The following is a 25,672-nucleotide window of genomic DNA, read 5'->3' as shown; positions in this document are numbered from 1 at the left end:
ACTTTTCAACACATATTCTCCCATGGATAGCTTGATATTATGGCACTTTCCAAAGCAATTTATGGTTCCTCATTTCCAACCATCACTTGACACTCTAGTACTGGATATAGGAAGCAATTCAATTCCTTCGCTATCTTACAATGAATAAAATTATGGGTACTACTCGAATCAATCAACACTATTACCTTTTTCTTCTTGATATGTCCTTCTATCGTGATAGTTTGAGGAGTGGTAATTCCAGCCAATGCATTACAAGATATGATCAGATTCATTTCTTCTTTCTCTAGGGTTTGTTCTTGGTGTGTATCATCTTCTTTTGATGTTTCTTGTTCCTTTTCTTCTTCCTCTTCACAATCTATGTAAAATAATTTATTCTCAACACACTTATGCCTTTTAGTGTATTCGCTATCACAACTGTAACAAAGCCCTTTTTCTCTTTTTTCTTCCAATTGTTGTGGTGTCAACCTTGTAGGTTGTGGAAGGCTAGGGGCAACAACACTTCCATCTTTATAGTTGTGATTAGCAGGCTTTCTTGTTGCCATAATTTTGCTTTCAATTTTTCTTGCCAACATGAATGTCTTCTCCAAAGAATCGGGTTCCCAAAGGCGAACCTCATGTTGGATGCTATCCTTTAAAGTCCCTATGAACACATCAATTCTATGCTCCTCTGGAATATCTTTTACCCTTATACTCAATTTTCAGAAATCCTCAATGTGCTCCACCATTGAACCCTTTTGTTCGAGATTGATCAATTGGCCAAAAAAACTGATGCTTTTTGTATCCTCATAATGTGCTATCATTTCTCCTGTAAAAATTGCCTAGGTGACAATTTGTTTACAAGAGCAAAGCCATTGATACCATACACGCTGATTGGATTCTAAATATAAACTCGCAATGCGTACCTTTTGTGTGTTTTGCACATTATGAAGATCAAAATATTGCTCCATCTGTAGTATCCATGTTACAGGATCCCTGCCATCAAACTTCCTCATATCGATCTTTGAAACATGGTGGGTTTTCAATCCAATGTTAGAGTCTATGAAATCAGGACTAAAATTTCTTTCGTTTTCATTATGAGTTTCCTCTACTACCTTTTCGCCATTAGGAAGCATTTTTTGTAGCAACTTTGACAAACCTCCTCTCAAACCTTCCATGTCTTTCTTCAAATCTTCAATGTTTACTTCTAAACCATCCATCTTAAGCTTCCATGCCATTCATCTTAGATTCCAATCCTTTCTTTAAACCATCCATCTTAGCTTCTGTTACTTTTGTGAGAGTGAAATTTGTTGCACTTGGTCTCGTAATTTTGATATATCATGTTGCATTTCTTACTCTTTTTCATGAGTCATGCTAGAGCTTTCAGGTTGCTGACTAGGTGTTTCCATTTTCTTTCTTCGGGGCATCAATTAATGATAATTATGCTTCACTATGCCCTTTGAATTCCTTCTAACTAATTTTTCAAACCAAACTTATGCAAAATTTTAAAAAGATTACTCACCTTTTTCGCTTTGTAGGAACTCAATATTGAATTTATTTAATCTCTATAATTTCAGACCTCCAAGGTCTAAATTTTCATCCAGAGGTAGCCCTCTGCGTCCTCTTTCCAACCCTTGCAAATCAGATCAAGATTGGATTCTCCAAGAAAGAGTTAATCCAAATCTCCCACAATGACCTGATTATAGATTGGTTAAGTAGAGTGAACATTTACGAAGTGCCACGTGTCACTATTTCGACCTTCGAACCTGGAAATGATAAACGAAAAACTACAATATGTCTTCTTTCTGAAACTTTTTACGAAATTGCAATCTGATGCTCAGAGAGAAAATTATGACAATTTTCCCCAAGTCACCTAATTGAGATATAAAACCCAAACTTCCTTGGATCATATCTCCGAAAATATAGCGAGACAAGATCTGAAATTCGTACCCGAGGTTCATCAAGATTTCGGCTCAAATGGGTTTTAATTTTAGCTTCTGAAACTTCTTAGGAAAAAAGTTATAGTAAAAATGTCACGATGACCTGTTTGAAGTAGCAAAACCCCTAGAATCCAAAGCTCTAATACCAAATGTTATGCAACCAACGCACAAATAGAAGAAAAGATATTTAAACGACTTCAAAATCAGCCTCTTCGAGGGGCAACCTCCTTTACATTACACAAATGAACAATTCTTGGATGATACAAATGACAATACCTCCTTTCTATATATAGGAGTCTAAGGGGTCACAACATAATCAAAGTCGGTATAACAATAATAATGTAAGGGCACAACAATAACAATAGTGGGCTTCTATGGGGCACAATAATAACAATATGGGGACAACATGGGCACAACAATAACAATAAGGGGCTACAATGACAATAATAATAAGGTAATACATTAGTATTAGAGGAACTTAACATAACTCAAGACTTTGGACTCAAGTATACACAAGTGGGTGACTTCAACTTGACTGCATTCTCTCTGTATCTCATAAGAAAATAGCCCTCCTAATTTTATCCTTTGATACCACTTTCCCAATCAATTGGCACTATTCTTGAACTACCTGTCAATCTACTAATATAGCTAACTATGTATTTTCCTAGGGAACTTCCCTTGCACCAAAGAAGAGCCGGCCTAAAGTGAGAGAAACAAAGAGAGAGAGAGAGAGAGAGAGAGAGAGCTATTATCAACACAAGAAGTTCCTCAATGGGTATGTAATGGAAGAAGTCTACATGTACCAACAACAGGGATTTAGACTCCATGGAAAGAAAAATTGCTTTGCAGATTGAAGAGAGCTCTCTATGGGCTACAACGCATCCCGAGGCTTGGTACATAAAAATCGATACCTATATTAGCAAACAACATTACAAAAACATTCCTTTGGATCCAAAGCTTACATGCTAAGAAGCATGCATGCTTATGAAAATGATTATGGTCATATATCTAGACAACATCATCATCATCATTATAGGTAGGAAGGTCGGAGCAATTGCGAAGTTAAAATCAACTAAGTTCATCTTTTGACATGACAGATTCAAGCCTTCTAAATTACTTCTTCGAATAGAAGTTTGGCAAATTGATAAACATATTTGTGGTTTACAAACAAAATATTCAACAAGCTTATTAAACAGGTTCAAGATGTCTCGTAGCAAAATATCATCTACACCTATGGAGAAAAAGCTAAAAATTGGGCCAGCACTAATTCAAAGGTGGTTGATGAATCACTCTATAAGAAACTACAACTAGTGGACATCATGACATATCTTACCACCACTAGGGCTGACTTAAGCTATACATACAACAATTTTTCCTTATTTTTGACAACTTCAACAACAAAACATCAGAAAATGGCAATAGGGGTGATACGACATATGATGGGAAAATTAGAGCTTGCACTCCCACAATGTATTGATCCTATTACACTTTGTTATCCCATGTTGATATTTGTAGCTAACGCAAGTACTTCTGCACAGCACTGTGTCTAGGCATGCAAAAGTTGCCTAATACACCTTCAACCTTAGCAATCACTTTAGTGATTAAAGTAATTTCTTTTGTAAGAAAGAAGTGTCTTAATCTAATGAAATGCAAAGTTTTTTCATTAGTGAATTAGATGAATCTCAACAATTGATCGCAAGTGCGATGAGATCTAATCTCAACCATTAATCACTTTAAAGATTAGGGTTGTAGATTTGGCCGTAACTCATGCTTCAAAAAGAAAGGCTAGACTAACAGAGAAGACATACAAGACATCTCGAGGACTTCCATTCAAGTGTGTTGGTTATGAGGAAGGTGCAAGGAGCAGCAAGGGATATCTAGATCAACCAAGACATATCTAGGGCTTGATCGACTAGATTAGATCCAGGTCATTGTTGTATATGTAGTTCCCTCAAAGGGCTATTAACCCAATAAGAGATCCCAAGTAGGTTTTGAAGTAATTTTTAATGAAGAACTATTTGATTGGGCAGACAAAATTGTGTGGAATGTGCAGTTGAGATTGGTTGTCATTTTGCTTCCACAATTTAAGCTTTGTTAAGATCCCAATCATGCTTTTATTTAGTAAGAGGAAGATTTGTAATCCGTTAAGTAGTAAATAGGCAAGTTGTTGGGTTCAACGAAAATTTTAACATGGTATCAAAGTGTCAACTCTGAGGAACTGATCTCAGAATCACTATGTGCTAGGTTCATATAGGTGTCAAAAGGCCAGATTTGGACCAACAATCATAAGAGGCACAATGGTCGTACAAATCAAGTCCATTGGTTGTGCAAGAGCCGAGGAAAAGGACCATGCGTCATACAACGCAGGATGTAAGAGGAAAATTATATATTAGATTAAAAAAAACAAACATAAAATGAAAAAATGACAACAGGGAGACCAAGATCTTAGCGAATTAAAATTTCAACAATATATATATATATATATAACAAAAGTGTCACAGCTAGGGGGCAGGGATATCCCAACAAAAGTAGCCGATAGTGCCTGACAACCACAACCACCAACAATCACGAGCACAGGAACAATACGTCGATTGTAAGGCATACAAGCCAAGATGGGTAATAGTGAGCCGCTAGCCAACAATTGCAACAGATCAAAAGCCAGTAAAGACATCGCAAATGTGTTGCGAGAGGGAGCAAAGAGGCCAGGCACTAGAAGACAATGGCTGATAAGGAGAACCACCAGTGAGAGAGAAAAGATGTGACCAAAATCAACACACTCCAAAAAAAAAAAAAAAATTAATTTAGCATTTCAATTTTTGATTAAATAGTTAGGTTTTATTTTATTTAGATTTTAATATAGTTTTAAAATTTTGCTAGGTTTAGATTTTTAGTTTTAATATTTTAAATAAAAATCTTTAAAAAAAAAAAAAAAATTTGAAAAAACATAAAAATAAATATTATTTTCCTTCATGTTCATCAAGCAATGTTGCAGGGAATTTATTTCTTCTTTATGATTCGCTTGCATGTCAGCCAACTGATTATTACGATTGAACGTCATGATAGTCATTTCCTCATCCATAGTTAATAACTTGTTTTGCATAGAGTCAATTTCCCTATCATGATCAGCTTTCATGGTCACAATATTTTCTTCTAAGACTGACATCTTGCTTTGCATGCTTCTAATTTCTGTTTCATATTTAGTTTTCATGGCCTCAATTTCCTTAGCATGCTGATTTTGTGTGACCTCCAACTCCCTATTACGTTTTTCCAGGTGGGTGCATAAAGTTTTAACATCATTGATAAGACTAGTTTGATTGCTTTCCATATTTCTTACCAGCATCATTAGATCTTGTATAATTTGCTTTTGTTCTTCCCTTTCACAATTATTTGTCCCTGATTTTCCACTATGATGATCTGCAATATTTCCGGTTGATGACAGATTCTGATCTTGAAAACTTTCCTCAACAGCTGGATTTCTCATAAGATTACTTTCTTTCGTTTGCACAATTTTAGAGGGAGAAGGCAAGCTGTTTGGACTATCATATCTATCTTTAAAAGCATTGAGAATGTCTTGTAAAGAAGTGAAAAAATCATTAGGAAAATTATTAAACCAATTCAAGGCATCACCCTCTAAAGAATGGACAAATAGACGCATCTTGAAATCTTCATGATTATATTGAGGAAATCTACAATATAAGATCATTACACAAGTAAACCTGTTTAAATGTTGTCTAACAGTGACCGAATCACCACCCGAGAACTTAAATAATTTAGAAATGACCTCTTTCGGAAGATCATGGAGATTATCAGTAAAATGACATGGTTTACATGAATAATCCATGATGAACAGTAAGGGATCAAATGGATGATAGAAAGAGATTTCTGCTCAAGAAAATTAAGAGATGAAAGAAGTGGAGTCGCCACCTGAACAATGAATCTGATTCTTAAGATCCAAAAAGTAACCACAAGCAGATATGAGGAAAGCTTCTTGTCTGGGAAAAATGAGAAAGTGGAGTCGCCACCCAAACAAGAAACAAACCGAAGAGATGCTACTGATATGGCGAAAAATAAGGCAATAGAAGATCCAAATGATAACCCAAAAGGTTGAATTTGCCAGGTCAAAATGAGAGATGAGAAATATGAGAAGATGAATGTCGATGAAACTCCAGGAACAGAAAAACTCTGTCCCCGGCAGCGGCGCCAAAAAATGTTGGCGTTGCCGGGCCAGATGAAAAGATAAAGACGAGAAGGAAGATTGTCGTTGAAATGCCGAGAAAACAATTTCCCCGGCAACGGCACCAAAAAATGTTGTCGCGCGGATTGACACGACAACCCTCAGACCGGGGGCTGTCACCTTGATCCCCGATCCCTCCGTTTAAGCCTGTCTCCCGCGGCTAAGGGGGGTAGTCCCTGTGAGATGATGAGACCAACTGTCGACCAGTTGGTTGGGAGACACGAGACACGATTAAGATAAGCACTAAAATGATTTGATTAGTTAGCAGACCAGTGCCTTAAGAGATTGTGGTTAAAACGATTACTTGTTAAATGATATAAAAAATATGGACCATGAACAGTAATCATCTATCATCAGCTAAATCACAATGCTCTTAGAATGACCAAAACGATATCCAGCAATTGAGAATTTTCAAAAAAAAAAAAAAATGCTCTAAACCACCACGAATCATAAACCATTAACCAGATATCAATTTCGCATCTCGACTTGAAAATTCAGCATGAAAGATATAACATGAAAACAACTGAATCTAGCAAAAATAAATTTTCCACGAAATTTTTATATTTTTTCGAAAAAAAAAAAAAAATTCAAAAAAATGAAAATTCTTAAAACTAAACTAAACTAAAAAATTAAATTAAAATTAAAAAAAAAAATCTAACAAAATTTTTTTTTTTGATTTTTATATTATAAAATGAAAATTTTAAAAAAATCCTAAAGATTATAAAACTTTATCTAAACTAAAACTCAAAATCTAAATCTAACTAAGATCTAAAACACTAAAATCTAAATCTAGAACTCTAATTTAAAGTCTAACTAAATCTAAAAAAAGATTTAATAATTAAAATCTAAATTAAACTAAAAAAAATTAAACTGAAATCTAATTAAAAAACCTAACATAAAACTATAATGAAGCTTTTCGATTTTTTATGAATTTAATTCTAACTAAAATTTAAAATCTAAAAACGTGAAATAAAATAAGCCTAAGCTATTATGCATCAAAAAAAATTACAAATGAAAAACTACCAAACCCTAAAGCTACGCTAGCCTATCCGTTTTACGCATTAAAAAAAATGACAATGAATGGGAGGACGGCACCCAACGCCACGGGCTCAAGGAAAAAAAACGCAACCTGCAACGAAAACTAAACCACGGATTTGCATATTAAATCAAAAAACCGGCCACAGCAATCAAAATGAAATCGTGGAAATCGTGGCTCGAAATCGATTCATCTGCAGATCGATACGCTTACCCTGGCAAACGAAGACAAGGAACCGGATTTGAAACAGGAAGAAACGCATAATGAATTCAGACGCATACACAGGTGACGGCGGCATGCAAAAAAAAAAGCTTGAATCGACTTTGCAGAGATTAGACTCACGCTTAAACGGTGCAGAGATTACCTGTTCGAGAATGAAGCTGTGAATCGTTGAAGCTGAGCGTGATCATGCCGACACGTTTCCTGGTCTTTCAATCGATGTATCGATGAGATCAAGGGAATACGCAGATGCTGAAAACCGCTGAGTGAACAGTTCTCTGTCGTGAGGGCCAATGACGGTGGCGATTTTTAATTGATCTCTTGAGGGACGTGGATGCAATTCAGTGATACGATGTGCAGGGTCGAAGGAAAAACTGAGCCGCAGATTGCCCCAGTCGATGGTAAATGCAAGATATCCAGCAACCTGAGATAACTCGTTCATGAAAATATGCGCTTCGATTCTGCTGGCTGACTGTGCTCGATGGCAGAGAGAAATCGTTTGCAGGTCCACGTATTTTCTTCACCCACGCTGAAGATTCTCAATGAATGTGCAGAAAGAAACTATGCTTGCAGATGGACAGCGTATTTGAATCGATTCTTTTGAAGCTGCCAACTGTTTTAGACCGATGAGCTGCCTGTAGATACAAGAAAACTGAGAACCCTAATCAAAACTGTACAAAGCAAAATCTTGAAATTTGAAACCCTAGATCAGAAAATTTTGAAACCCTAAAACAGCTGATTAATGTACAGATTTAGCCCCTTAACAGCCAGATTTAGCAGTAAGCACAGAAATATTTTAAAGAAAAGAAATTTCAGATTGTCACTGTGAAAAACTTCAGAAAATCTCTCATGCAGATCAGAAAAATAAAACTGAATGATAGACCCAGGATCAAATCCAACTGGGCTCAGCAAAAAATGCTTGCGGGAGTTGGCTGGTTCAGCCGAGAACTTCCCCAAACGCCCACAAATTTCCTTCAGAAAGGGTTTTCTGCACAGCTCAGAACAACCATCAGTAAAGAGGGCAAAAATGCTGTTAGATCTCAAAAAGTAATGGAGATACCTACCATTACTTCAGAAACCTTAACAGCACTCAAACCCTAGCAAGTGAACAAGATACCTGTGCTCACAATACTCTACAAAAAGCTATTATTAATGGCTGAAAATAAAATATGCAGAAAATGAAACAATCTCACAGCATTTCAAGAGAGTAACACCAGCAAGATATGGACCCCAAAGTCTTCTTTTATTAACCAGAAACAGATTTACAAGAGAGCTTCTTCAGTACCAGACTCACAGATACAATTCCAATGATCTGAAAATGACCCCTAGCACCCTACTTAAAGGAAATGATCCCAAGGGCTAGTTCGAGTGATCCATGTTGAAATGATCTCGACCGTTGATGAGGATCAAGACATCTCTTGATCTCATCCATCGATTTATTAAAAAATAATATTTTGCATGCATTCACTTAAAATATTATTATTTTATTATTTAGGGTTTTTGCTCTATTTTATAATTTTTTACTATTTTTTATTTATTTTAATTTTTTTTTAATTTTTTAATTATTTTATTAATTTTTTGTTCATTTTTTAATTTCTTAATTCATTTTAAAAGGGATCATCGAACTAAGCCTTCGGAAACATCACCTAGGACCTAGGACTTAGGACTCATGAGGGGATTTAAAACATTTTCAACCCTCAAGACACAATACATCATGACTTTTACAATTTACATCTTAAGGGGACAAACCCACTTAACATAGACCCTCATAAACCACCCAGTTTCTGCGACACAACTATAATCTAGCAGATCAACACACTAGGCTTCTCCTAAAATTCGAATGACAAAATCCATCCCGGCTTTGGGGTTAGGTTTGAAGGAAAACTCTGCCGATCATGGATCGGTGAGACGAAAAACCTTCCGTGACGTAGATTACCACTAGAAAGTTAGGTCCACCTAGGCAATTTACATACACGACTCATATCTGCTAAGATTATTTACAAATAATTCATGCAGGTTGGGTTTACAATCAAAATGATGAAACTGCTGATGACTGCAGGATGGCACGGATATGTCGATCAGGTGCTGCCCCTTTTTGCCAAGAAAAGGGTGGGTGTACTGCATGGGTAATTGACCGGTACTGGTCAACAGGACTAAAGAAGAACTTGTTCTCAATATCAATCATGAGGGCAAAGGGTTGTAGGTCATATTCGGGAATGGGCAGTTGCTCATTCATCTAAACAAGTCTACCCAGACATAATAGTGGCCATCGTGGTTTAAAAGAACAACTTATACAATTGATAGGAAAACATGTTCAAATATTGAGGGATGCTCAAGAACATGTGGAGGCTCACAACAGCACATTTAGGGAGTTAGCCTCCAAAAGACATTGTACCTGCACTAGAGGAACAATCAGTTCCATGTGGCTTTTCAAGAGTACTTCCCTCGCTAAGAGGGAGTGTGATGTTTGTAGCTTGAAAAGGTACTTCAATACAGGCCTATGTCTAAGCATGCAGAAGTTTCCTAGTACACCTTTAACCTTAGGAATTACTTTAGTGATTAAAGTAATTTCTTTTATAATAAAAAAGTGAGTTAAACGCAAAGGTTTTTGTATGAAAGAATTAGATGAATCTCATGTTAGTTTTTGGTAGCATCGGATGTGCTCTAGCCATGAAAATTGTTGGATAGGCTAAGGCACATGAGTTCTAAAGAACCTAGAAACCGTTTGGTGAAATTCCACTCGGATTGTATTTTATTAAAATAATTAATATTTTTAATGGGGTTCCTAAGTCTAAACTTAGGAAAATTAAAATATTAATGGGTATTAATCAAAATATGGGTGAAAATGATCTACAAGGCGAATCAAGTCATGTTTTAATCTTAGCCGTTGATTAGAGACTTAATCTCGATCGTTGAAGTCTCAATGAGAAAAGTATAAGGAAGCTTCGGTTCATTTAGAAACACACACAGAGAGAACAAATTGATCTGGAGTTCAATTTTTGGGGCTAGGAAGCTGAGAAATTCGAACTAGGTGATCATTCTGCAGCAGAGGGGCAGGGATAGTTCGGGAGTACTGACAGACAAGCAGAGAGAAGCTAGTGGGGACAACGCAATAGCAAAGAGGACTGACAATGGACAAATCTGGGCCCACGCAAGCATAACGCAGAGCAAGAAGGTCCAGCGCAGATGTTGAAGCTGCCCTCCACGCAGAAAGCCGAAACAGCAAGGAAACTTGACGAAATGGGCAAAAGAGACAGCACAAAGCTGATGAAGAGCCTGTAGGGCTGGCGCAGGGCCTATGCAGGGCCAGCCCAGAGATAGTCGGGGTTAGCCAGTTTTGTTGTCAGATCAGCAAGGTGAAGTGAGGAACTTACTCAGTTTTCCGCCATTGTATTTTCTCTATCACTGGATTGTCAGGATGGATCCAGCATTTGTATTCAGAATTACTGCTTAATAATAAAAGACCCTCAGAGTCGCTGCACCATTTTTCCCGCATTAGGTTTTTCCGGAGACTATTTTGTCCAAAAATAACTGTGTCCATTGTATCTTGTTCTTTGTTCAGTTTTTTGTTTCATGTAATCAAATATTAAAGTAGTATACGCTACAGAAGTAATTTTCTTCAGTATTTAGAGAATAACTTGATAATGCATATTAAAATCAAGTAGGTGAAGTAGATTCAAATTTGCTGCAATAGGGATTCCTTGAGGATTAGGAATTTTCACATCTCAATTGTCAATATCAAATGAGGTGAGATGTAATCTCAACCGTCAATCACATTGGAGATTAGGGTTGTGGATTTGGCCATAACTCAAGCTTAAAAAAGAAAGGCTAGGCTAAGGGTGAAGACACACAAGACATCTTGAGCATAAGATGTTGTGAGAGTAAGATCTTAATGGTTGGGTGGAGACAGGCTTCCATTCAAAATGTGTTGAGTCTAAGGAAGGTGCAAGGAGCAGCAAGGGATATCCAGACTAGTCAAGACTCAAGACAGATTGAAAGACAGAGCTAGGGCTTAATCAACTGGATCGTATTCAAGTCATTGTTGTATATGTAATTTCGTAAGGGGCTATTCTCCCAGTAACAAGAGCTTGAATAGGTTTTAATGTTATTTAACTTATTTTTAATGAAGTATTGTTTGATTGGGGAGAAAATTTGTGTGTGAGATTGCTTGTCATTTTGCTTCCACGGTCGAAGTTTTGTTAAGATCCTAGTCATGCTTTTATTCAATAGATCTGTAATATGCTCACCACTAAATTGCTAGGTTGTTGGGTTCAAAGGAAACTTTAATATCCCACTGACCTATTTGCGGTCACTTGTTCGACATTAATAAAATTGTCTTAACTTATTATGCTTACAAGTTAAAGCAGTACCCAGTGAAACCATGAGTACGGTTTGTAATTCTACCCAGATTCATGAATATAGAATCCCAAAAATATTTCAACAAAGTATGCAAATGCATTATCATCTTTGGAAGAACCTGGAAAGGTCATAACCCCATATGATGTAAATATTTATGTGCCTGTAATAGCTAAAGTACATATACATGTAAACTTATCAAGGTATCAAACTAGAATCTAAAACATATTTTTAAAAATATGTGTAATTTCCATCCTCCCAAACAACAAAGGATTGTCTAACTACATTACTAGAAACATCCCTTCCAACCTCTGGAAACGTCGTTTCGCGTTTCAGAAACAAAAACGGGTACAAAATGGCATTGAAACGTTTCCAATTCATTTTGGTTCTTCTAGAAACATTGAATCCAATTTTTTAAACATTTCAGGCAATTTAAAATCTTTTGGACTATGGATCTGATCAGAAACAAATCCATGCTAAAATATGTTGGATCTTATGTGCTTTTGTTTTATTTTAGCATGAATCTTCTGTTATTTTGTTTTATTTTATGTTACAGGGCCTGTTGGATTTTAATTTGGGGTTCGAACTTCAAAATCTTGTTTAAATTCAAACTTAATTCATCCCACGAATTTAGTTTGAGTTGTCGGACATGCAGATAAAGGGTTTCTAGCTGATACAGTCATATCAGTGTTGAAAATATCGGTATCAGCAAAATATCAGCGACGGTCCAGAAAATATCTTATCGGTAATATCGGCAAGCATAAAAAATAATTTTTTCAAATTTTTAAACATAGCCGATATTTTGCCAATATTTTCAAAATATCGCGATATTTTGCCGATATTTGCCGATATTTTCTCGGCGATATATTGTTTTGCAGAAAATATCGCGATATTTTCGAATATCGTCGATATTATCAACAATGAGTCATATAATGAAAACACATAGAGGGATCGAGTGTATAATGAATGACGACCGTCGTGCATGCCAATAAATCATCGACAGAGCTGCGCACGTAGAGGACAATTGGCAGTGTTGTGCATAGAGAGGATTGTCGTTTTGGTAGCATAGCGTCATAGGCAAATAAACGTTGTTTATTGAATCACATTGATATAGTGTATAATTTATTTTATACATATGGTTTGATATATGTTAAAAATTAATAAATTAATATTATAGTAAAATATATAGTAAATTTAATTAAAAAAATTTCACTTTTTAATTTAGATTTTATTAAGGTAGTTTTATAAATAACTCATATTATATATCGTTTTATATCTATTAAAATGATAATATTTTAATAGGTTATATTTTTATTTTAATTAAATTTTATATTAAAGTTAACGATATTTTATTTATATACTTAAGTTTAATAAACTTTTAATATTTTATGTTAAAATTAATAATATTATATATACATGTATTATGTATATATATATGAAACAAGCAATTTTGACCCTTCAAAATTTGAAATACTAATGATATGGTCACTAGTACATAGTTCACATTTTTATGATTTTCTATCATACTTAATAGTAAATACATTATTATTCCTTTAAAGTTTATTGATTTCTTGTTTTATTTACATTGGTTGTTTTTAGTGATCAAGTTATCAAAAATGTAGCCATCATCTAGAAGCTAAAAGATGAATGGTAATATGAAATATTGTATCTGGATTTTTTTGAAATTTGCCGTATCCATTTCAAAACCCATATCCGTATCCGTTTCAGTGCAACTTGGGTGTACAAGGGTAGCAAATATCCTTGAATGATGAGTTTGTTAACAACAGCAACAATCATGACATAAATGATACCAGCAAGATCATTAATTTATAGATTTCCCTAGCCCCAGCACCACACGAAAAACCATGGCTTGCCAAGAGAACTGAGCCATAATATCTGTGAAAGCAGGAAATCCTGACTTTACACCTATAACATATCTTGAAAATTTATAATTACAAACCGAAGCATTCAGCTTTCAAAAAAAAAATCCAAAAGCACAGCAACAAACATACCCAAGATCTATAGTAATAATATAACAGAAATATTAAAAAGAAAAACGAACCTGCTCCCCAGCAAGAGGATCTGGAACATTCTCAAAAACCACAAGCTCCTGCTCTGAAGAGTTGGGCAATAAGGAACGAATGACCTGCAGAATAAACCAGTCATCACAATAAGATTACAAAAACATAAGTATTTCTTAACATAAACAAAGGAAAACAGTCATACATTTCATTTATCATCTAATATGATTTTGAGTACTATAAGTTGCACTCACACAATTACTAATAGTTAAGGTTAGCCGACTATTAGGGAAAGACTTAATTCACAGACTTGAGTCTACAAAAACAAAGTAAACAAACTCATCACTTACAATACAGTAGATCTCATTGCATGTATTATATCCCTTTGAATGCCTTATATCCCTTCGCATGCAAGTTATCATGACTGCTAGTATACCTCATCACACATAACTTTGTGTCATGTTAGAAGGTGCCATCAAGTACTCACAATAAGGAAACTCTCTGTGTAATGAAGAAACAGACCACCCGCTCCTCTGGAGTAGCCCAAGTGATTGGGACTCTTGGTAATAATGCCATCCAGACAGGTTCGAATCCGGGCTAACCTTGGTCGGTATGGTTTGAAAGCTGTCATATTGGGGCAGGAGGTTCTCTTGGCAGCAGTGCTATGTCATTGGTGGCAGCACTGATTGTATGTTTTAGTTACCAAGTTCCCCTCGACACCAAAAAAAAAGAACCAACAGACAACCTATGTTGTATAAACCCAGAACTTTGGAATGCATCTTTCTATAGATTCACTAGGAAGCACTTTAAAGTTTATACTATTTACTCCAGATACAGCTCCATCACTGATCATGATATATGATGTCTAAGCCCCACAATCAGGTCTCTTACTGTGAATTCTTATATTTCCCTTGCTGCACCAAAAATTTTAGCACTCACAGGACTTGTATTTTATTCTGGCCCTGATCTGCAAGACTACATCAAGTCAGATGTGATCCGTTCCATTTTGTTTTCTAGTTCCTAGGGAATTGGCTTGCGCAAATTTTGTGGTTCCCTACTGAATCACTCATTTTAAGATGATCTACAGTAAACATTTTCATTACAAAAGAAATAATGGTTCTAGAATATCAATTTTCTACTGAAGATCTCACTGACACTAAAGAGTATGCTTACCATCCTTGAAAATAATTTGCCTGCTGATAAACTATAAGAAAAGGCCACAATAGGGTACAGATAAGTTGCAAAAATGTTACAGGGTGTGTTTCTGTTTCCAAGAGAAGGAATAAGGTTTCGTGCTATAAATGTTTGTTCTCGCACCCCGTCACATTGCATGCACTGTGAAACGCGTCTGTGAATCTGTGATTGCTGGGTACCATTTCAGACTTTTCCCCTGCCCATTTATAGCCATTTCAGGTAGTTCACAACCTATTCAAAAACACAAATTGTAATTTCCTCTCCAAACTCATGGCTAATGAAGAACAAAATAACCTATCCAACCCCATAGGCTACAGTCTTGATAAAGGGGTAAAAACTCATTTTTTTTCTATGTTGGGGAAACATTGGGCAAATGTTGGGTCAGCTGGAGCCAAAAAACCCAAAAATAGGAGTTGCACCCACCACCCCTGATATTTTGGAGCCCATGGGAAAATCTATAAATAGAGAAGAGTTAACATCAAATGAATCATCATCAATTCTGAATCAATTCATCTGCTTTTTTGAGCTATAGCTCTAAGGGTTTCTGAGGAATCGGCAGTGAAAGATTCCATCCTAGATAGTTATATATTTTCTCTTTTTTCTACTTTGTTCTGGCAACAGGGAATTCTTTGTCCAAGGAGCAGCGAGCTATCTTGTGCAAAATGTTGAAAATAAAGGTACCAAGGTGTTTCCTAATGCATTTATCCTTTTGGCCTAGGAAGAAACATTAATGACCCTTTTGTCATGTGACAATATGAGTTTTATTAATGTCATGGAACAAAGTATCTTTTATGAGATATGTACCATCTACCTTAATTTATTAAAATCACGTGTGTAAAAGTCACTTTATGAGAAAAGTACTAAGTACACTTTATAATATTAAAGTGACTTGTGTTTTAAAAGTGACTTTATGAGTCCCGGATGCGGGTGCTACGTCGCATCACATGGAAGAGCCACTTGCCACGGAGGGGAGGTCACGCGACGGACGGAGATCTTTATGGCCCCTCGCCGCCAACTCCACAGGCCGGGCATTGCAGTTCATCAGCCTTAATGAAGGTGCAGGGAACATTGAAGGGTTAGATGGCCGCATTCAATGCGGGAGAATTCCGACGGAATGTGGAAGGCAATAAGAATTGCAGAATGGGGGCAGACGCTGCTCAGTGCGATGGTGTATATGCCCAGAATTCGGAGCAGAGCGGTGTTATTGTCGATTTGGGGGAGGCTGGCAAGCTGCTGGTCCTCCCTGGTTCTTGCCTGCGCGCATTTGTGTGTTGCCTGGAGCCGAATTGGAGGAGAATTCTGCCTAAGAAGGAAGCTGCTGGAAGTATGGTGCGAGAGAGGATGCCGTGCAGAAGAGGAAGGGGCTCAGGGCGTGGCAGCTCCTCTCGCTCGCCTGCAGCAGACACTCATCACCACTGCTGCTGTTGTTACTGTCATCGACGTGTGGGAGCTTCCCCTGTTCAGGCAAGCCATTTTGTGGAGGCTGGAGGGTCCAACAATGGCGAGCCAAGGCTACCTGCGTTTGGCTCGGTTATTTTCACGTTGGGCAATTCCAGGGATAATGCGGGTATCAACGCCCACATATCCGTTCTGTTCACCAGGGTCCCTGAGGAAAATGTGGAGGGTCTGTCGAGGCCCCTTGCAGTGGAAAATCCCATGGAAAACGAGGGAGGAATTCATCAATCCCTTGCAGAGGAAATTCTGTCGGAGCATGGAGGAAGGCGGCAACAGTCTCTGGCGGAAGAAATTCGGGTGGTTGACAAAGGAAAGCACTTTCCAAACTGGAAGAGGATGTGGGAGGATTTCATCCAGGAGGAGACCAAGATGAGTGACAAGGTTGGCAGCTAAGAAACCGGATTCGTCCTAAACCCTTTGCATGTCCCGCATCAGACGAATCGGACACGATTCGGTGGGACACGTGTCCTTCGATCATGTCCGGGGAACGAGTCCATCGTGTCCCAATTCTGGGACATATGCCCCCTTGATTTGTGTGCTGCATGGCCCATAAAGGTCGGTTTTGGGTCATTTCCCCCTCACTTTTCTCTATCTCTCTTGTTGTGGGTGTGTGGGGGCGAATAGCAAAGGGTTTGGGAGCATTTTGAAAGCGATTCAAGCAACAGGTAAGTGCATTTTCTTTCTATTTTTTTTGCATTTCTATTACAGCAGTTTGCATGTACATTTTTTTTACAAGTTTGTGCATTTTTTCTTTATTTTTTTACAACATTCATGGCATTGGCCAACTTGGATCTTAATGAGCCAGTGCTAGAGCCTGTCACTTTTGATGATGGTGATACTGTTGAGGGGTCATCCTCCACACCAGCAGATGCAGAGATGACATTGGATACAAAGGAGGAGGATGCAGCACAGGAGAGCAGTGGTGACCATGATGATGGCAGTGATGTTGATTTTGATGATGATGATTGATGACTCATGAGCTACCTATTGCCTTGAGGTTTGTAGTTGTTTTGTATTTGCTATTTCTATTCTCCATTGGCATTGCTACTACCTATGTAACACATTTTCATTTTAATGACTTAATGAGCAAACTGCAGTTTCTTGTCTTTTTCCTATTGGATCGTTCATAAATTTGTCACAATTGTATTTGTATGCATAACGTTACTTTGTAAAACTTACATCTAGATGAAGGTCTATGTTTGAATCAATGAATTTGTATCATGAATGAGAATTTGAGATCTATGTTTGAATCAATGAATTTGTATCATGAATGAGAATTTGTGTAAGAAATATCTATATATATATATATATATATATATATATATATAATGTGTCATGTTCCGGGGGATTGATGTGCCTGTGCCGAACACTCAAATCCTCGTGCCCTGCGTGTCCCATGTCCCCGTGTCAGGTGACTTGGGCTGGCAATCAGCGTGGTGGGGGAGATGAGGAGGAAAATATTGCTCTTGCAGCAAAGGGCAAGAAGAAGGCCAAGAAGGTGTCTTCTAGTGGACCAAAGTAAGAGAAGGGGAAGCAGAAGGCAATGGAGAAGTACATGAGCAAAGTAAAATGATTTTCTTGTGGGAAGATGGCTCACTATGTTGTCTAGTGTCCCAACATAAAGGGAAAGAAGAAGAAGGGAGTTATAGCTTTGACAGAGATCGAAGAGTTCACTTTCAGATTTATCACTGAGTTTTCCCTATCAGCAGAGATGGATGCCTTAGTGGTGAGTCTAGCCAGTCATGTCACATCTTCTGACATCGGTTTGTAGACAGTCGAACATCCTGCCACATGACTAGAGTGAGAAAGCACTTCTCGAGTCTCTCAAAGGATGATATTGACTTGGAGGTTGCGCTTGGAGATAACTCCAAGGTCAGAGCACCAAGAATGGGAACAGTATCATTTCAAAGGGAGTCATTACCTCCTCTAAAAGTGACAGATGTTCTTTATATTCCAAGGTTCAAGAAGAATTTGATACCAGTCTCCAGTTTGGAGGACAGGGGGTAAGAGGTGGTGTTTCGAGGAGGACAGGTGTTAATACATCCTAGAGGATCCACTACCGAGTCTACTTGTGTGATTGGATTTCGTAGTGGGAGACTATGCAGGTTTATGTTTCGGCCTATTAGAGTCTTGGTAGCGCAGACCAACAACAGTAAGTTGTGCAAGATGAGGAAGAATGCCTCCATCATGAAGAATGATGTGGGGGAGAAAGTGTCGAGACCCGAAGGGAAGTCGACAGTGGCCTCTAGGAGCTCTACAATATTAAACATGTTGCAAATGGTAGTGTGCAGAAGTTCAAAGTTCGTTTTGTGGCGCAAGAGTTCTCACAGGCAGAGGGAGTTGACTATGAGAAGACCTTCGCTCTAGTTGTTCATTATACTTCCATTAGAGTAGTGATATCTATAGCAGCTGAGATGGGCTGGAGGATTCACCATATGGATGTGAAGATCACCTTCCTCAATGGAGTAATTCAGGAGGAGGTGTACATTGAGCAGCCACAGGGCTTTGAGGTGTGTGGGAGGGATTCTCATGCGTGTATGCTTAAGAAAGCCTTATATGGACTGAAGTAGGCCCCGAGGGCATGGTATGAGAGGATAGATGTCTACCTGCAGTAACTGGGTTTTCAAAAGAGTGATGTAGATCCGAACCTCTATTTCATTATGGTTGATGACGACCCACTCATTCTAGTTTTGTATGTCGATGACTTGTTCATTACAGGAGATGATAGACTCATCCAACACTGCAAGAGAGATCTTGCTTTAGAGTATGGCATGACCAATATGGGACGGATGCATTACTTTTTGGGGTTGGAGATTTGGCAGGAAGATGGGCATATATTAAATGGCTAGGGCAGGTATGTAGGTGATATTTTAAGGAGATTCCATATGGAGGGATGCAGACCTATGGCTACTCTTATGATCACCAATTGGAAGAAGTTGCATGCTTCAGATTTCGAGCTGGTGAACCCCAAATTGTATTGTCATTTCATCAGTTCATTGATGTATCTGGTCAACTCTAGACCGGATATTTGTTTCGTAGTCAACACATCGAGTCATTTTATGATGGAACTGTTGCCAAACAATCTAGCAAGGGTCCTAAGGGACAACTACTAGACCAAGTGATAACAAAGGGAGAAAGACTCGTTGTCACCTCAGTCAATGTCTTGTGTTGTTTACGGACTTCCACCGATGGGAGGAGTCTCAGTATGAGAGGAAATCAGATCATTGATAAGATATTGAGTGATTTCCAAGGCCCATTCAAGGAGAGGCTCAATTAGGGCTCAATGCTTCAAGAGAAGCTAAAAGGGCTCTCCAACAAAGACCTAAGAGGAGAGTCAAGACCTAAGGTTTAGGAATGTTCAATAATGATGAGCATATATATGGTCAAGACCCTCAATATAATGCAAGACCTCTAAGGAAGCTTTGAAAGATACTTATATACCTTCAAGTAGGTTTTCATCATTCTTGAGAGACCTAGAATGGGACCACACGAGACCTAGGGTTCATGAATAATCATTGGAGGAGACCCTCCAAGGAGCTCACTAGGTCAAGTAAGTGTAGGGAAAGGGTTTTAAATCATAAAGTGAGAAAACCCAATAAAGTGAGTGTATTAAAATAAAAGAGTAAAAATGTGGCAAAAGTGGCAAATGAGTTATAAAAAGGGAAAATGAGGAGCCTCTCCTCATTCATTCTTTCATTTTCTCATGTTATGAATAAAATATATATAAAATAATATAGATATAAATAATGATGATAATTGTAAAAATGATTAGTTTATTAGTAATTCGCACTGAAGAGGCGTGTCTAAATGGGACATGACCTTCCATGAAGAAGCACCTGCCTAGGGTATATAAGTAGGTCATCATTCTCATTTGTAACACCATGTTCTCATTCACACATTTTTAATATATATTCGTGTATCTTCAATGGAGATCTACATATTCCAAGTCTTCTATAGTATTTAACTTAGAAGTACAAACTGTTGGAATTATGATACAAGTGTTGTTCTTAATGGCAACTCACTCACGGGTCAATTCAGTTTTGGTAAAAGGCAACTCACAGTACAACAGGTATATTCAGAGGTAACAAGGCAGTGGTACAGAAGAACAGGAAGATGGAACTAAGGTCTACTGATCAGAATAAAGAAGGTAAAGGAAAACGTTGATGTAAAGCAATTTAAGAAGTATACACAGGTCCACTAAGTCAAAACAGTGTATACACGCTGGTTCACAGAACAAAAAGAGCGTATACATATACATGCACTCCCACAAGAGGAAAAGCGCGTACATGCTGGAAAACCAAGGTTTTGGTCCAAGGTATTTGGTCTGAGGTATTTAGTCCAAGGTATTGGTCCTAAGTGGTTTTGGTCCAAAGTATTGAGAAAGGCTTAAAACTATATAAGGAGAAGAAGATCATTAGGCCAAGTGTGCAATAATAAATATCTTATGAAGAGTGAGATCAAAAGCAAATATGCATGTTATGGTTTTATGGTGCTTTGCTTGATTTGAACTAAGGATGAACCTTAGCGGTTGATGGGGGATGAGATCTAATGATGGATCAGGATCATGAGACCTAAAATGAATTATTATTATATGGCTTGATCATGGATAATCTAGATCTGAAAGCTAACGAGTGATTTACACTGTAAATGTTTTGATCTGGGTATGACTGACGTCTAGAATAGTTGTGATGTTTTAAGTTAGCATTTGCAGATCTGTATGCTGGTTCGCTTTGGTAAAAGCGCGTATACACGCTGGTTCAGCACATCAAAGTAGCGTATAGATTATGAAATATGATATTTGAAGTTGCAGTTTGTTATGGTTGTTGATGCAGAATTCTGGGTTCTATTTTGTGTTCTGGTGACTGTGTTCTGGTGATAGTGTTCTGAATGTTCAGATTGATTGATTGTGATTTGCTTTAGTGATGACGGGTTTCCAATGATTGGTTGTATAGCAGTGGTGATTGATTTTGAACTTCAATATTGCTGATGGGTCTAGTATGAAAATTTGATGAAACGAGGCCTTCAGATTGTGGTGTTGTGTTCCAGGAGTATCCAGTTTGAAAATTTATGAAACGTGGTCCCTGGAGGAAGAGAGAAGGTCATAGCCTTCTATAGGCTAGCACTTACATACTGGTAAACATATTGGCCAGTACAAGAGCCAGGGGTTGGAGCTCCCTTCCAGTAGCAGCTGGAAAACGAGTGAAGGTTGGAGCCTTCTGTAGGTCGGTGCCTACGTACTAGTAAACGGATCGACTAGTACAAGAGCTAGGGGGTTGTAGCTCTCTTCCAATAGAAGTTGGAGAACGAGAGAAGGTTGTAGCCTTCTGCAAGTGGGTGCCTGCGTATTGGTACAAGTCTGCACCAGTACATGATTGTAAACAGGTTTTTCATATATTAAAAGAAGACAGCAGCAGGTGGTTTTTGTCCCGCATTGGGTTTCCACCTTAAATCTTGGTGTTCATGTGTGTTGCTTATGTGTGATGGTTTATTCTGTTATTACTGCACATGGTTATTGTTTATATGGTTAATGAAGTACTCATGCACTGATTAAAGATCAACATATGATGAATTAACTGAATCATAAGTTTGTTGGATATGCGCTAGTTGCTTTAAATACAATTGCGTGTACACGCGAGTTACCTTCATTGAAGTAGCATATATAAATCTGAGTATGAAAGGAAAAAATTATTGATTTGTAAACATTGGTTCACCCCCCCCCTCAATATTATTTCCAATTAGTACTGAAGAGGCATGCCTAAATGTGACATGACCTTCCATGAAGAAGCACCTGCCTAGGGTATATAAACAGGTTGTCATTCTCATTTGTAACACCATATTCTCATTCATACATTTTTAATATATATTCGTGTATCTTCAATGGAGATCTACATATTCCAAGTCTTCTGTAGTATTTAACTTAGAAGTACGAACTTTGTTCGCTGCATTTGGTATCAAAGTTGCTCGATCCTCTGGCTACTCAACCGATGCACACGAGCCTCGTTCTCTGATCCAGGTCTTTAACCATCAAAATTCGTCAACCTTCTTGTTGTTGAAGCGTTTCGCTGCATGAGTTTGGAGTTTCTCCATTTTTCATATTATCATTCAGGCCTTTGACCATAAAGGAAAGAAGCAAAAAAATAAGTTATAAAACAAATTTAAAAAAAGGTTTACTATATTAAAAAAATAAAAATAAAAAGATTATAAAAGAAAATAAAAAGAGGTATATGAAAAAAAATCATAAAAAAGTCAGAAAAAAAAAAATATTTAACCACACTAAAAGAAAATCGAGAAAAAAAAAAACAAAACAAAAGATTATATTAAAAAAAAACTGTAGGTAAAAACAAAATTAAACAACATATATATTTATACCTATGTTGTAGGAAACGTGGGGGGGAGGTGCGTTTCCGGCTGGAAACTGGGGCGAAACGCGGAAACGCGTTTGGTACAGCCGTGAAACGCGTTTCTGGCCGTACTGCCACGTTTCCCGAAACGGAAACGTGGCCAGTACGGCCGGAAACGCGTTTCACGGCCGTACAACCCACGTTTCCCCAAAAACTTGTGTTTTTTTTTATTTTTTTTAATTTGTTTTTTAATTTTTTTTAGGCTGTCTAGTGAGTTCTAGAAGCCTGTCTAAACTTATAAAAGAGAAGTTTGTCTCATTCTCTCATCACACTATTCAGCAAGTCGTTTCTCTTGGAGACTGGCAGTTGTTTAAGCTAGGGTGTTTTGAGCAGTGAGCAAAGTAGATTTCAGCAGTAGGAGAAAGAGATTTCAGCAGTAGGAGAAAGAGATTTCAGCGGCAAGAGAAAGAGATTTCAGCAGTCGTAGCTTTGGCTCAGCTACAGCCATATTTCTCTTCTCTTTTATGGCATTTTGGGGTAGTTTCAGCCACAGAAAATTAATTTGGGTAAGCCACATTCATTTTGTTAGTTTTTTCTTACTATTTCTTCAATTTTTCTAGGGTTTATGCAGCCAGAAATATGAAAAACGTTTTTTATTTATGGATTTGCTTTTTAAATTTATTTTTGCAGTAGATTTGGCTCAGCTACAGCCATATTTCTCCTCTTTTCTGGCATTTTAGGGTAGTTTCAGCCACAGAAAATTAATTTGGGTAAGCCACATTCATTTTGTTAGTTTTTTCTTACTATTTCTTCAATTTTTCTAGGGTTTATGCAGCCAGAAATATGAAAGACGTTTTTTATTTATAGATTTGATTTTTAAATTTATTTTTGCAACAATGGCTTCCAGCCAAAGTTCAGCTGCAAGTTCAAGCCCTAGGGCCAACCCAAGCGCTGAATATTATCCTCTTTGGAGGCATGTGACGAAGCTTCAAAGATGTGGAGGTGGTGGCTCATGGGAATGACGATGCAATCTTTGCAATAATACGTACAAGGGCTCCTACCCAAGAGTGAAAGCACATCTATTGCATGGAGGAGGACAGGGGGTTTCAGGTTGCACAAAAACAGCAGATCCATTGGCAAGGAGGGCATATGAAAGAGAGCAAGATGAGGCGGATGGTACTAAGAGAAGGCATGATGACCTTACTCAAGCTCCATCTAACATTGAGCCAAGGATTGTAGCTGAAGCAAGAAAGAGGAGAGCTGGTCACACTCAACAACATGAACAACCAGCGCCCAAAAATACCAGAGGCCCAGGGGCATCCCCTTCAGTTCAGGATAGCAGAATTGCTAGATTGGTGAATGTGCAAGCAAGAGAAGAAACTGATTCCAGAGTGGCTAGGTGCATTTATGCATGTGGTATCCCATTCAATGTTGTTCGCTCTCCTTACTGGCAAGATATGATAAGGGCAGTTAACAAAGCTCCTCAAGGGTACAAGGGGCCCAACTATGAGAAAGTCAGAACCCAGCTTCTTAAAAACGAGGAGGACCTTGTGGAGGAAATTTTACCTCCAATTCGTTCTTCCTGGAGTAGCTCTGGGGTTACCATAGTCTCAGATGGTTGGAAAGATATAAGGCGCAGACCATTGATAAATATCATTGCCACTTCCCCCAAAGGAGCAATGTTTATCAAGGCAAAAGACTGCTCAGGAGAGGTGAAAGATGCACAATTCATCGTTGATGTTATTATAAAAGCTATTGAACAAATAGGGCCTAACAAGGTGGTGCAAGTTATCACGGATAATGCACCAGTTTGCAAAGCTGCAGGTTTAATTATTGATGGGAGGTATGACCACATCTTTTGGACACCATGCATTGTCCATAATCTGAATCTGATCTTAGAGGAGATCGACAACAAAGTTTCCTGGATAAAGGAACTCACAGGGGAAGCAAGGGAGATTATCAAATTCATCACCAACCACCACCAGTCTCAGGCCATATTTCGAGAGTACTCCAAATTGGAGTTGTTAAAAGTTGTTGAGACAAGATATGCCTCAAACTTCGTGATGTTGCGCCGCCTTGTTGAGGTTAAGCATGCATTAGTTTCTATGGTGGTGAGTCAACTTTGGATTGAGTGGAGACAAGCAGATTCAGAGCGGGGATCTATGGTGCGTAGATTGTGCCTTGATGAGGATTGGTGGAGCAAGGTAGATTTCTTGCTAAAGTTCACAACCCCTGCATTTGAGCTTCTCCGGAGTGCTGATACTGACCAACCTTTCTTGGGAGAGCTATATGATGGCATGGATTCCATGGTTGAGAAAACTATGGAAATCATTTCGCAAGAGTCTCCACAACTTTTGTTTGTTGATGATCATTTTGTTGGTTTGATCAAGAAAATCATTGTTGATAGGTGGAACAATTTCAATACTCCATTGCACACTTTAGCACATGCTTTGAACCCCAAATTTTATGATGAGGAGCTTATTGCTCAAAGCAATGGGAAGAGTAAGGCACCCCATAAGGATAGAGAGGTGGCTAATGGGGTGAAAAAGGCCCTTATGAGAATGTTTCCTTCTCATCTACATAGGGAGGTAAAGGAGGAATTTGCCAGTTTTGCTGCAGGATTAGATGATTATGCAGATATATCAGCTTTGGAGGAGAGAAGCACCATGAATCCAGTTAGGTGGTGGATTTGTCATGAAGCAAATGGTGTACATTTGCAAAACCTTGCCATTCGTATTCTTTCACAAGTGGCAAGCTCTTCATCAGCAGAAAGGAATTGGAGCACTTATGGTTTTGTTCATTCTGTGAAGTGCAATAGGTTGGGCTCACAGAAAGCAGAGGATCTTGTTTATGTGCACTCCAACCTTCGCCTTGCATCTCGTAGGGGTCCAGAATACAAC

At 38.0% G+C, this 25,672-nt stretch overlaps 1 protein-coding gene across 1 annotated transcript in view; it reads right to left on the bottom strand.

Annotated features, from left to right (window-relative positions):
- Window positions 1–25,672, bottom strand: part of LOC149234827 (pre-rRNA-processing TSR1-like protein) — a 280,880-nt gene that overhangs the window by 115,815 nt on the left and 139,393 nt on the right. The window contains exon 12 of the mRNA XM_089371955.1: window positions 13,824–13,907. Within this exon, the coding sequence (XP_089228081.1) occupies window positions 13,824–13,907 (84 nt within the window). The remainder of the gene's footprint in view (window positions 1–13,823; window positions 13,908–25,672) is intronic.

Source organism: Pinus tabuliformis, chromosome 8, assembly GCF_031772625.1.
Source record: "Pinus tabuliformis cultivar Carrire ecotype Pingquan chromosome 8, CPIR1, whole genome shotgun sequence".
Taxonomy (NCBI): Eukaryota; Viridiplantae; Streptophyta; class Pinopsida; order Pinales; family Pinaceae; genus Pinus; species Pinus tabuliformis.
Note: the sequence above shows the minus strand (reverse complement) of the source record. Positions and strands in the feature narration are given on the sequence as shown.